General features: G+C 40.4%; 1 protein-coding gene across 1 annotated transcript; it reads left to right on the forward strand.

Moving 5' to 3' along the window:
• The first annotated feature begins 3030 nt into the window (after window positions 1–3030).
• AKAP5 (A-kinase anchoring protein 5) lies at window positions 3031–12599 on the forward strand. The gene is made up of 2 exons (XM_082617657.1): window positions 3031–3115; window positions 5709–12599. The coding sequence occupies exon 2, from the start codon at window positions 5976–5978 to the stop codon at window positions 7260–7262; it is 1287 nt and encodes a 428-aa protein (XP_082473783.1). The 5' UTR covers window positions 3031–3115; window positions 5709–5975; the 3' UTR covers window positions 7263–12599.
• Window positions 12600–14309: the final 1710 nt, after the last annotated feature.

Here is a 14309-nt window from a genome sequence, read left to right on the forward strand (position 1 = left end):
TTAAAGAAATGATGACAGTGCTTCGGAGGGCATATGGCAAAGGGGTCATGGGCACGGACCCCCAGCCCCACCATGCTTTGTATACTGCCTGGCACGTTGTACACACTCAGTGATGTCTGTCTGCATGGAGTTCATTGTTTCTAGTGTTTTTTAAAATGTCCTATAAAACCTCATATAGATGGGACTTGCTGGAAATTCAATTTGTAAACAGGGGAAGAAAGCAGTCTATTGTCAGATGTGGTGACTTAAAGATCACCTTAAGGAATTTAGGCTTCCTCATATCACCAAAAGCCATGTGGGTTTATTTATTTATTTAATTAAAAAAATTTTTTGGCCGCACCCCACAGCATGTGGGATCTTAGTTCCCCGACTGCACCCCCTGCATTGGAAGCCCGGAGTCTTAACCACTGGACCACCAGGGAAGTCCCTGCTGTGTGGGTTTAAATCTTTAATATTGATAGAAGTAGTGAACACAGTTGGTGGGAGAGGGTAAGTGGAGGTTTATAAGGCAAAAATTTATAAACAGCCCTAATACAATAAATAAGCCAAATCGTTTCTACCAGGTGTTGCTTGGAGTGAATGGACTAATGCAAGAATTTTCCTAGAAGTAAAATATGCCTTCAGTAAAAATTCAAATGGTACAGTTTGCTTTTTCCACTTGGCAATATACCTTGGAGGTCTTGCTCCATCAGCAGTTTGGGATTCATCTTGTTTCTTGTGGCTGTGGAGTATTTAAACAGTCCTGATGGACACTTAACCGTTGTTTCATGGTTTGGTAGCTACAGGCCCAGCCTGTGGGTGAATAGGGACCAGGATGGGAGAAACAGTATGATCAGTAGAGATCAGATAAATAAGCAAGTGATTTTATTGGCACGCTGTATCTGGTGATGTTAACAAGATAAGCTGTAGGTAGGATAATTTCTCATCAGATTGGAGATATATTTAGAGCCTGTTTCTCATTATATAATGAAAAGCTACTAACTGAGTAGCAGACAATGACATGGGTAATAACTTACTAACTGTCACTTAAGTGAGTTCAAGGATGACAGGTTTCTTTCATGTATGAGATACTGGATACATTTTTTTCAAACTCAGATATGGCATCGGGTTCTAGTTATATTCTAAAGAAAAACGACAGCGCAGTATTTTATTTATAGTTCTGTACTCTGTGAGTGTGTGTGTTGGAGGTTGGAGATGAGTTATATGTAATACACCTTACAGAAATCTGCCCTTCAAATACAAAATCAATTCACCTCTTACCTCAAACCACTCTTCAGTTCCCTTTCAGTAGTTGGGTTTTTTTTTAAGAAGAACAAGTGGGATAAGATCTTACAATGGCCTTTATTGCTTTTAACCTATCGCTGATTTCATTTCCAGTTACTTCCTAATAAGACAGCTATTCTACCCTGTCTTCATCTACATAAGCTCATCTTATTTTTGCCTGAAATTGTTGCAAGCTCCCAGATCTGCTAGATTTGAGAAAACTTGGATCTCAATAAGTAATTGCATTTCAGTTGGTTATGAGTGGCATGGATTTCTTTTGGCTTGTTTAAAGTTCAAAACTGACAGTAAGCAGGGTTAGTAACTCATCTGGGGATATAAAACATCTTCACAGACTGGTATTCAATGAATGAACAAAGATAAATTGAATTATTAATTATAACTAAATTAGATGCTTATGGATTTTCCTGTTTTACAGCTCTTGTCTCTAAGATCTTGACAGCTTAGGTTCAGCTTTGCTGTTGTGTCCTAATAATAGTTCTTTGCTTAATAAGTTTCAGTGGAAGCTATAGAAACTTACAGAGGTAAAATATATTCCTGGAAAAACATCCAAAAATGGGTAACTGAGGTTTACTCTCAAAGATCATGATCCTATTGAAGAAAAGAGTTAAGTACAACTACTTCTCAGTAGTTCTTCCCTCCATCTTAATGGATTCTTCATCTGCCTGGGAGGGGCCAGAGAAGGCAGGAATTGTGCATCCCACAGGACCTCACCTCTGGAGCCCCCAGGAATGCCGTTGTAGGTAATATTAAGCCCACTCTCATTGTAACACCTTTCATTAGTGTTAATGCATTGTACACAATGGATTATGTGTACAAATAAATGCTTATGGTGCTTTTCACCAAGGCTAGGAACTTGTTTTAAGACTCAAAATGTGTGAAAATACACAGCCTACCTAGTCAGGCAGGAGGGTAGATATTGCCTGTGCCCTTTGCTCTGATCAGGACTGGAATTGTGAGGAAAGCTGTCTCCTGTTCTCCACGCCCCACTTGAGAGGAACAAGCTTAAGCAGGCACCTAGGAATATCCTGAAGGGAAACATGGATAACTTGTAAGCTACTTATTCTTGGAAATATATATAAGGTATAAAGGATGGATGGGGCTGGGTTCCTGTGTTCTGACCTCGATGGCACACAGGTTGCATCATCCCTACCTGCCTTCTAGATACTTAGGAAGACACGGGTCTGTGTCTTGGGCCTCTAAGAGGATTTGGCAATGAACCCTTTGATAACCAAAACTTTTCCAGTAGTGGGTTTGGGTGTAATGAGGTTTTTCTCTCTCAGTTCATGTAATTTTCTCGCCAAACGAGATTCACTCTGCACAGTTTTCAATCCTACTTTTAAAATGTGATATCTGCTGTGACTTAAATATTCAGTGGGGCGATTTATAATGGGAGTGCCTATAATTTAAAATTGGATTTTGCTACTTTGCGTCTGAGAAAATGGGAGGCTTATGACCCTGGTCCCCTCCCCATCTGCCAGCCCTCTCTCGGTGGCCCCCGATGTGGTCGCGCGCCGGGGATTCGCGCCAGTCTGGGAGCGCCCGTGGCTGGGCGAACTGCTCTCGGAAAGACCTCCCGATCACCCCCTCCCCCCTCCCCCGCGCCCACCGCCCCTAGCCCGGCCCCGTCCCGCGCCCGCACCCTCCGCGCGCATTGGTGCAGCCGGCTGTCAGTCCCCGCCCTCTGGGGGAGGGGGCGCCGCGGGGCTGCGGTCTCTGCAGAGGGCTGCTTGCTCCGGGTACGACCGTGGCTTCCCGCCTACCCGTGCGCCCAGCCCAGCGAGCGCCCCCGCGACCTCGGCGACAGCGTCGGCCAGGGACCCCAGCGCCCGCAGTAAGTGAAGAGGGCGAGTAGGTTGCGGGTAAAGGGTGCGGACCGGTGTCCGGTCCGCTGACCGCCCGCGCGGCAAAGTGGGCGGGAGGTGCCCGCTGGACACCGGGAATCCGGGCCGCCCGAGGTGGCCGGAGTGAGAATCGGGAAGGTCGTTTGTCTGCAGAAATCTCCAGCCAGCGCGACCCTCAAAAGCTCTGCCCACACCTAACCTCTGCGCGTTACAGCTCGTGTTGCTGGTAGCTTTTTTCCTTCTTTGCCCTTTTGGGGGGAAATAGAGTGCCGGGTTCATGGCCATTATAATTGTGCAGATAGCTTGAAGCTGGGTTATGTCTTCCACGCCCGCCCCAGCACTTTCCTTTTTGAGTACTTTCTGCTGCGCTCTAGCTCCTGCCATAAGGCGATTCAAGCCGAAGGAGAGACGCCCTCCTCCAGGAGAAAGCTTCGTGGTCCACACCTGGCGCTGGGAGAGATGCACTGCTTTCCCCAGGGAGTGGCTGCTGTTTGCCTCCGTGCTTCTCTGCTCACGGGGAAAGGGGACGGGGTATTTTTTGTGGCAGTAGACTTGCGATTCTATCAGGAAATTAAAACAGGGACTTTAAGATTGCCCAGGCGATAAAACTATTTGTGCAGGTTAAGGGTGAATCATTTGCAGTCTAACGTCCTGCAAAGTTTTAGTACCTACAGGCTGCATTTTCCCCATTTCAGTTAGGTTTTGTTTGGGTATTTATTTCTGCATCATAATATACATTTAAGTGAGCTTCTCAAGCAGTTTGTCTTTGGGCAATCCAGGTTAGTTTCAAATGATACATTCCTAAACATGATCCGATTTCAATATTTCTATTAGCTATACAGCCTCTGGTTAATAAAAACTCTCAGGCACTGAGAACCCACAAGAGGTGACGAGACTTAAGGAGCTATAATCAGCTGTGGTTCTTGTGCTTATGGAAACATATGAGGAGGGACACTGTAAAATGTTCATATTTTAGTTCCATCATTGTTCTAGGATGACTTTGCCTTTCTCTCAGGGGCATGGAGTATGTAACACTCAACCTAAGAGGATACTTACTTAGATCATGAACTGATTCTCAGAGTTCCAATTCCTTCTGTGGTTCACAGAATCAAGAGCTACCCAAATAAACCTTCAACAGTGAAGGATTTACAAAAAATAAAATAAAAAACAGTACAAAGATAGAGTCCCTTTGCTTATTTTAGGACATCCATCAACTAAAATTCATAGGATTTTTGTTAGGTGATCACCTCACGTCTCTATTCATTGGTACCCTCATACCATTCTGTGGATTGATTTAAAATATACCTTTATATTTACATGTAACTAATCAGTTTGCCAATTGCATATCTTATCAACTTATTTCTGGCTTTCAAATTAGTTCCAGAACCAAGAAAATAAAATATAAAGAATTGCAAAAGCTTAAATTTTAAAATAGCAAGAACTCAGTCTAGTCTTGGTTCAGTTATCAGTTGATGGGCTCCATTATGGTAACACAACCATTTAAGCAATTTTTAAATTTTTTGACTAGCGAGTCTAGTGCAGATTACCATCTCCAAACAATTCATTTTTCTGATGAAACTCTTAAAACCCAGTTCCAGAGGACGGGCTTTAGAAACAGGCAATCTTGGGTTGAATCTGAGCTCTGTTATCGATTAGCTGTATAATCTAGAGCAAGTTACTTAACCTCTCTAGGCCTCAGTTTCTTCATCTGTAGATGGTGATACCACCACCTACTCTGTAATGTTGTGGGAAGATTAGAGATGTAGGTAAAAGTGCTTATTAGCACTTCCTGATAGACAGGAGTTGCTCAATAAATGTCAACTATTATTACCATTCACTCTGACCTTCAGCTATGTGCTCGTTATGGAAAATGTCTGAACTGCAGATACTTAGAAAAAAAAGTCAAAATTACACAAACAGATTTAAGAGTGGAGAATGACAGTAATGTTAAAAATTTCCCAAGAGCATGTATGAAAAGTAGCACCTCCTTCATGGAACATACATTTTTAGAACAGAAACCTTATGGTATAATGGAAAGAACATTAGAGAGTCAAAGTCTTCAGTTCTAACTCTGGCTATGACCTCATCTAACTGTGTGGCTTTTAGCAGGCCAGCTGCCCACTCTGAAGCTCAGTTTCTTCATCTGGCTCGACTTGAATAATCTCAAATAATCTCTAAGATCCTTTGCAACTTCAGAGCTCTTTATTGCAATAATAAAAATTACACCCTGCCCTTCATTGTTTTTTGTTGTTCATGGTAGTGGTGGTGGTTTTTGTTAACTTGCAATTCAGAGTCATAAGCAATTCGTAAAGACAGCACAACTCCAGAACTGATAAAATAATATCAGATTTGCAGAGTAATCCAAAATGAAGTTTTAACAAACAAAAGACAGCAAAATAAATTCACACTGAAATCTTTTGGATAGGGCAAAAGTAAACCCCAATTTTTATTCTCCAGTCATTTTAGTAAGTTATTATATGGGAAACATGCCCAGTAGAACCATATGCATTCAACTGAAATAGTCTCTATAGAAAACAGTAGGCTGATAGTGAAATAAAATACCACTCTCTTTTCTCTTATCAGGTTGACCCTTAAATAAAACAAAAATCTATCCAGTAAAAGGGCTTTCATGAAGAAATTAAAGAGAGAAATTACAAGTAATAGAGAAACAAGGCATTTTTATAACTGGAAAAACCACCTAAAACAACTGTATGGAGTAAGACGAAAGGAGTGATTACATCGGGAAGAAATTTTACTTAGTGTGATATTTTTGCCTACTTTTTTGTCATAAAAGGCTGCTAAGGAAGAGAGGATATAGTTTTCTAGAGAAAGAAAGAGTGTAATATAAAAATGGAGATCACAGTTCCTGAAATACAAGTAGAAAGCAAGGATGAGAAGAGATCAGCAGAAGTTAGTCCTCAGAATGAGAGGCAGGAGGAAAAAGCATCGACGCTTTGCTTCAAGAGAAGAAAGAAAGCAGCCAAAGCAATGAAGCCCAAAGCTGGCTCTGAAGCTGCTGATGCAGCAAGGAAGTGTCCCCCAGAAGCAGGGGCTTCTGATCAGCCAGAGCCCCCCAGGGGGGCCTGGGCCTCCATCAAACGCCTTGTAACGCGCAGCAAAAGGTCAGATTCTTCAAAGCAGCAAAAGCCCTTTGAGGCCAAAGTGCAACCTGAAATCAGTGCTGAGGATGATAATTCTAAAAAAAAGGCAAAATCCAGACTCAAGATTCCCTGTATAAAATTCTCAAAAGGGGAGAAAAGAAGTAATCACTCCAAAATTATAGAAGGCTCAGACTGCAGTATCAAAGTCCAACAAGAGACTGGAAGTTTGGATACAAAAACTCTCACCCAATCAGATGACCAGGCAGCAAAGACCAAGTTGAAGCAGGACGTAAGGGAAGATGTCTCACAGAAAGGGAGTGATGAGGTCTGTGAATCAAATGTGAACAACAGCATAACTTCTCCTGGAGAGAAAGTGATTTCAGTAGAACTTGAGTTAGATACAGGGCATTCTGCTATTCAAACAGGAACTCTAATCCTTGAAAAAGATATTGAAACGCTTGAGGAAAAACAAAGCATTCAACCTCAGCAAGCAAGCCCACTGGAAACTTCAGACACAGAACACGAGCTCCCAGTGGTTTCTGATGTTGCTCCCTCACCTTCAGTCCCAGATCAACAAATTCTGGAAGAAGCCAGAAACAGTATCCTAGAAAGTGGACCAGACTGGAGAGACCGTGAAAGTAAAGAGACTGTCGCTGAGGAGAGTAAGCCGAAAGATACTGAACTGAGCCAGGAATCAGATTTTCAAGTAAATGAAATCACTGCAGAAAAACCCAAACCAGAAGAAAGCAAAAGAATGGAGCCAATTGCTATTATTATCACAGACACTGAAATCAGTGAATTTGATGTTAAGAAATCTAAAAATGTCCCTAAGCAATTCTTAATTTCAATCGAAAATGAGCAAGTGGGAGTTTTTGCTAATGATAGTGGTTTTGAGAGTAGAACTTCAGAACAATATGAAACACTCTTAATAGAAACAGCTTCTTCTCTTGTCAAGAATGCTATCCAGTTATCTATACAACAGCTGGTTAATGAAATGGCCTCTGATGATAATGCAAAAAGCAATCTTCTACAGTGACTTAATTTCCACATCATGGGAGGGAGAAAATGCTTAATGGTAAATTATTTTACATATTTGTGGCATTTCTTATTCAGCAACAAATGAGAGATTTAACATCTGTAGAATTTAAAGGTACAATTCCAACCCAGAAGTGCTAAAGAATTAAGTTATAAAACCCTCCCTTATCACTGAAATGTAGCCACTTCTGGATTGGAGGAAGTCAGTACAGATTGCAATGAAAAGTAATATCCAGGAAATTGCTAAAATGGTTTGTGGAGATTAGACTGCCTGGGAGAAGCAAGATGTATTTATTGAGCACTTGCAGTATGCCATAAGCTCTTTAATGTCCTCTGATGTCACAAAGCCTGGTTTCCTTTTAAAAGTTCAACACTGTGTATAGGTTAACATCACATTCTGTTTTCAACAACTTTTTTTTTACAGTGCACTTTTATGTTGTATAAAATGGTGAATAAGGTGAGCTATTTTTTGTGAATGTGTGACTTATAGCTGTTATACTCCTAGGTAGTAGTCTTACCTCAAAAAAATACTGCAGGGCTTCCCTGGTGGCACAGTGGTTGAGGGTCTGCCTGCCAAAGCAGGGGACGCGGGTTCATGCCCCGGTCCGGGAGGGTCCCACGTGCCATGGAGTGACTGGGCCCGTGAGCCATGGCCACTGAGCCTGCACGTCCGGAGCCTTTGCTCCGCAACAGGAGAGGCCACGACAGTGAGAGGCCTGCGTACCGCCAAAAAAAAAAGAAAAATACTGCAAACCAAAAAAATAATAGTTTGATTAAACATGAGTGGTTTTCTAGTCTTGCTCAAGTTCCTTACAAAAGCCATTCACAAATTACTTCAAACAGGCAAATAATTACCAAGTGCAAAGGTGTGGAAACAGGGAGTGATTTTCCATCTCCATCTTTCTTCTGCCCCAAGCAGACCTGTATAAAAATCCACTTGCGCATGCGGGCTTCCCTGGTGGCGCAGTGGTTGAGAGTCCGCCTGCCAATGCAGGGGACACGGGTTCGTGCCCCGGTCCGGGAAAATCCCACATGCCGCGGAGCGGCTGGGCCAGTGAGCCATGGCTGCTGAGCCTGCGCGTCCGGAGCCTGTGCTCTGAAACGGGAGAGGCCACAACAGTGAGAGGCCCGCGTACCGCAAAAAAAAAAAAAAAAAAAATCCACTTGCGCATGGGATCATCTGCTGAAAAGCTAAAAACAAAAACAAAAACAGCAAGGCTTCCCTGGTGGCGCAGTGGTTAAGAATCCGCCTGCCAATGGGGACATGGGTTCGAGTCCTGGTCCAGGTAAGATCCCACGTGCCACAGAGCAACTAAGCCAGTGTACCACAACTACTGAGCCTGTGCTCTAGAGCCCATGAGCCACAAGTACCGAGCCCGCGTGCCACAACTACTGAAGCCTGCGTGGGCTAGAGCCCGTGTTCCGCAACAAGAGAAGCCACCGCAATGAGAAGCCCGTGCACTGCAACAAAGAGTAGCCCTTGCTCGCCGCAACTAGAGAAACCCCACACGCAGCAACAAAGACCCAACTCAACCAAAAAATAAAGAATTTTTAAAAATTAAAACAACAAAAAGTGGATTATTTTCCATCCAGGAGAAGACAAACTTCCCAAGTAATAAATTATCACATATAACACACGATTCATCTTGCAAGATTAAATCTCTGGAGACTGTATTCATCAATCTCTCCTCAAAGGGGAGAATGGACTCAAAGCAAACCTGGCAGTAAAAGTCATAGGAATAATAATTTAGTGAAAATATTCATGCTTGGCTAAGAATGAGCCAAATACATCTTTCATTGTGCCTGTGTTAAGAGACACCAGTAAAAATTTTACACGGATATTGAAAATAAACTTTTTCATCAGTACTTTTAGTCCAGCTAGTCCCTTACAAAAGAAAAAAAATGAACTTAATATAACAATAAGGGCTTGTTTGCATTTTATTCGGTTATTTAAATCATCGATCTCAATGATTGTCATATTTTTTGAAAACATAAGTAATTGTTTCAACCTTTCCTTGCGTGAAATGGCCCTAATACTGCAACACACTTCCCTACCTCACAGGTCAGGATTCCTATTGTACAGTCCTCCACTGTCTAAACTGAGTGACAGTGTCACTCTGAAAGTAGATGAAGAGCTTTTGCTTGAGTTGTAAGGTATTTATACACTCTTGGAGAAAAGAATGTACATTAGATGATTTCAAATGATCTGGTGACTTCCTGCATTATTTATGGATTGCATACAGAAAGTATGTGCTAATTTGTCCCATAGAATCTTTGTTTCTTCCTGTAAGTACATACTGAGACCTCTGGCAGAAGAACCTAATCTGACTTTGGAACTGAACCAGATAATGGATATTATTAGCAAGATTATTTGCTGAAGTGTAAATGTATTCCCTGTATTCCCCCAGATTTTCCTACCTTCATGCTTATAACCTGGGGGGGGGGGGAGGAAGAGGGAAACTACCAAAATCCTTGTTTCACAAGATGAAAAGTGAATCTTTCAAAACATGACCCAAGAAATCAATTTCATTTCGTTGTATAATTTTTAAACATTTTTTTAAAAAAGACTGCTAAGTCATTCTCCCTAAAAACTCTTTTTAATTCACTATATGTGGTGCTAATGGACTTGGACAGCTACCAGCAACTACACATTTAAAAGTGAGCAATTTAAAAAGACTGGTTAAAGTTGGTGCGTTTAACAGTGTTTCGAAGAATCCTGCCTTCATTTACTGCAAGGATGGCTCAAGCCATATACTTTCATTGTAAATTTTTAGTAATTTCTCATGAATGAGCAAAAAGTATAGCATTTACCAGTTATTGAAAATATTCTGAAATGTGTAGGTATATTTGGGAGTTTTAAAAACATGTGAGGTAAATATGTGTAATGAAATTCTTCTAAGAAAGTAACATTTTATCTAAGTAGTCCTAGGTTTCTATTTTTTTTCCACTGTGGTGGTACATATTTGGTTAGAATGTATTATAATTGATTGTTTTTGTGATGAAATGTGTACTCTATTTGCATTCATTCTTAAGTGGTTTCTCCTTAGTCTTTTCTATTGAGAATATCTGGTGAATTAAATAAGTAGGATCCAGTTTGAAAAAGGATTCCAGAAATTAATTGGTCTCAATCTGATTATATCTGCTACAATGGCCAAATCCTACTACTATGAATTGTAAGGTGGTCTAAATTGTTTTGTTGTTATAGAAATAATTAGGAATCAGATGACTTAGAAGTTTCTCATAAAATATTTTTTTTATTTTAATGGTATTTATTTTAAGCAATTTGACCTTATATGCAAGACATTAAATGAATATAAATAGGTTCTTATTCAATTCACATCCATTTGACAATATTAAAATATCACTTAAAAGGCAATTTAATAACACCACATTAACTTTCCTTTAGATTTGCTGTGGTATAAATGCTGCTTTTAGTGAACATTTATTTAGTGGCTGGGATTCAGTTTCTCTTTGAACTCATAATTTTACAAGGCTGGTTGGTTTATCGGATAACTTCTTCAGCACATTATCTTCCCCCTTTTAAGATTCAAGTATTACTCAGTTTGCTTTACAACAAGCGAATACAAAAATCCTCCTCTATTTTGTGTAGCACTATTCACTTAACATTTTCTCAAAGTACTTTATAGGATATAAAAATAGTCCCTGGTCATATTTAAGTAAAGGTAGCAGAAAACAGAAGAACCTTCAAAGAGGAATCATGTTCCCTGCCACCTCCTCCACCTCAAGGAACAATAAGCATTTGGCACAAATGGAGTTCTTCAGAAAAGCTGTCAACATAATTTTCTTTGAAGGTAATCCATTTGACAGCACGAAGTTTGTGATCTTAACTGGTCTACTATTTAATGAAGTCTTAAAAACTCTGATTTATTTCTGAGAGATTACGTTATTTCACCAATATGTGTGAATAGCCTTCCAGCTAAAGGCTTTTAGAAATAATGGATCATGAGAGGGCACCAGTCGAATCTGGCTTCTGCAAAAAATCCAGAGTTAACTCCATCCATAAGTTTCTAACTCCAAGTTGCCTTATTTTTTATAGTTAATAATTAATTTGGGGGGATTTACAACAGAATTAACATAATTAGGCTTTAGAATCCCATTGTTTGAAAATACCCCTTTAATGTCAACTTTATTCAAATGTGTGAAGTCTGCTTTCTAATTTCACCTGATACTCAGTACATTAGGGGTGGACTTTTCTGCCTGCCCTTTCTGCATTTTTAAACATCCTCATTTAAGGTCTAGCGTTTCTTAGTTTCAAATTCCTATGATGTTTTATTGCTTCACAAACATGAAGTTTCTCATACAGAATTCAAAATTTCAATATATAGTACATTTTATGGCACATTTTTGAAAAGTTTTTTTTTGTAATCCTTACTTAGTTACAAAAATTTAACAGAAAGAAACTACTTAAATTTAGATTAAATTCAATTTATTCAACATGTGTTGGGTATGACACATGCCAAACACTGATAAAGGGGACAGGCTCCCTGCCCTCGAAGAGGTCAACCTAGGGAGCCGCAGCAACTGAAACTTGGACAGGGGTTAAGGCAAAGAACCACAGTAATGCAGCATCGTGAGTGCATGGAGACTAAAGAGAAAGATTCATTTTGTCTGGTGTGGGGAGATGGTCATATAAATACAGGGGCAGTTTGATAGCATTCGGTTGCTAAATAGCTTAAAAGTATATTCCTTCTGATTTGTGAACAGGTGCAGAAAAAAGCCTGCATAATGTTACATATTTATAGTAGTTCTTTGTAAAAATGTTAAGTGGATGAGCTATTATGAAAGCAGAAGTTCCAATTTGTATTTCTCATTAAAATTAGTACTGTATTATTGTGGATCAGATGCAAATATTAAATAGTACTCTGTAGAAAAAAGGTTTCAACCTGAATTAATATATGTACTGTTAATACAAAATAAATGTTATATTGGCTCATGTTTATTTATCCAAACCTTTTAAGAGAAACGTGGTATAGTACATTAATTTCCTAAAACCATACAGATCACACTGATTGACACTGCCGAGTCAGCACCGCCAGCTGTTCTGTTCTCCTGAGTGTTGGCCAGACTTTACGAGACACGCCTAGGAGAGCCCATCTCCAGCAAAGAGAAACACAAACATCTCGAGCTCGAATTCCATTTCACTGAGATAATTCCATCTAAAGGGCAATTCTGAGTGTGATGCCATCTATGAACTTGACAGAAGTGTACTTGTTTTCATCGTCTCTTGCTATTGTCACTACTTGTCTTTTCTGTATTAACCTATAAATTGTTAATAATCTGTATGGTTTTCCAAATTACTAAGTGATCTTTATGTGGAAATGCTTGTGCAGATGGTGCCTGCTAAAGCTGGGTGTTTCAAAAGTTCTGTGTTTATTAAGACACTGATTTTCTTCCCTTAACATCAGCAACCCTGTTCTTTTCTTAAGCACAGCCTAATGACAGTAAATAGCACTATGAAAGAACGTGCTTTCCAAATCTTGGGACCAATTTAAACTTGATAGCGTCTTAAAAGTCCTAAAACTAAAGTTTGTTCCTAAATAAAACGTCTTGTTAAGGTACGCTGTACAAAGGGTATTTAATATTTCACACTTTGCAGAATTTAAAAAGTTTATTAAATCACATCTTTCTAATTTAAGAGAAAAGTACATAACCTTTTGCAACACTTGTCCTGACAGGCAATTCTGCCCTTAACCCTGAATTCTGGAGCTCCCAATCCCTTGGAGAAGTACATACCTTTCTTTTTTTCCCTGAAGCTTGAGCTCACTGGAGGCTAAGTTCCTGAACTTAGGGAAAAAAGCAAGTATATGTATATATGTACATGAGCACACTATACATTCACAGAAAATCCTCAGCAAAGCTGGGCACAGACACCACGAACAATTAAGGAAAACCTACGTGAGGGGAGGATGGTGGCTCCTAGGTTGGGAAACTCCCAAACTTAAAATTGTCTCTGTAAATTCCAAACTATCGTAATAGCAACGGTAGTGGTGTCCAGCAGTTTCTGCATGTTAGCAAGACAAGACGCACTTTCCTCAGAATTTCTTTCGTGGCTAGACTCAAATAGGACTTCTGGCCTTATCTTGATATTTATGACAGTGCAATTATGGGGCAGAGATTAAGCCTTTCCTACACTTTTCACAGCTATACTTGTTGCCATAAAAAACAGGCCTTCCAATTCCATACTCCTGGGAGATAGGGAACACAGGGCGACACAAAAGCAGATGCAGTCATTTGTACACTTGTACTCAAACCTTTTATTCCCAAATCCCTACTCTGACATCTGTACCTTCAGATCACAGGAAGGTCCAGTCAGTATAGCTACAAGTGAGTCTCTGGACCACATCTGTGATCAGTCACAGGTAAGAGTAATGCAGCTACAGGCATGCATGCTCAAACCAATAAAATATCCTTATATATAAATTACAATGCAGAGGTTCCGTGTGGAATAGCCATTTGTGGTATAAAAACTTAACTAGAGGACTTCCCTGGTGGCGCAGTGGTTAAGAATCTGCTTGCCAATGCAGGGGACATGGGTGCGATCCCTGGTCCGGGAAGATCCCACATGCCACAGAGCAACTAAGCCCGTGTGCCACAACTGCTAAGCCTGCGCTCTAGAACCCGCGAGCCACAACTACTGAGCCCTCGTGCCATAACTACTGAGCCCTCGTGCCACAACTACTGAAGCCTGCACACCTAGAGCCGGTGCTCCACAAGAGAAGCCACCGCAATGAGAAGCACGTGCACTGCAACGAGTAGCCCTCGCTGCAACTAGAGAAAGCCCCCGTGCAGCAACGAAGACCCAACGCTGCCAAAAATAAATTAAATTAATTTATTTAAAAAAACCCCAAACTTAACTAGAGTATTTCTATCCCCCTGATCAAAATAACTAGTTAGAACTCTTCTTGTACTCTGTGAAGGCTAACATGCACAGAATGCCAAAATAATTGGTCACTCACTATTCAATTCATGTGAAAAAAAGTCAACCTTTCAGATCTTTTATCCAGATGTGCCACAAACAGCCTTATCA

The sequence above is a fragment of the Mesoplodon mirus genome, assembly GCF_964341445.2.
Source record: "Mesoplodon mirus genome assembly, chromosome: 4".
Taxonomy (NCBI): domain Eukaryota; kingdom Metazoa; phylum Chordata; class Mammalia; order Artiodactyla; family Ziphiidae; genus Mesoplodon; species Mesoplodon mirus.

Coding starts and splice junctions, on each gene's coding strand:
- AKAP5 (XM_082617657.1), top strand. CDS start 5,976: ATGGAGATCACAGTTCCTGAAATACAAGTAGAAAGCAAGGATGAGAAG.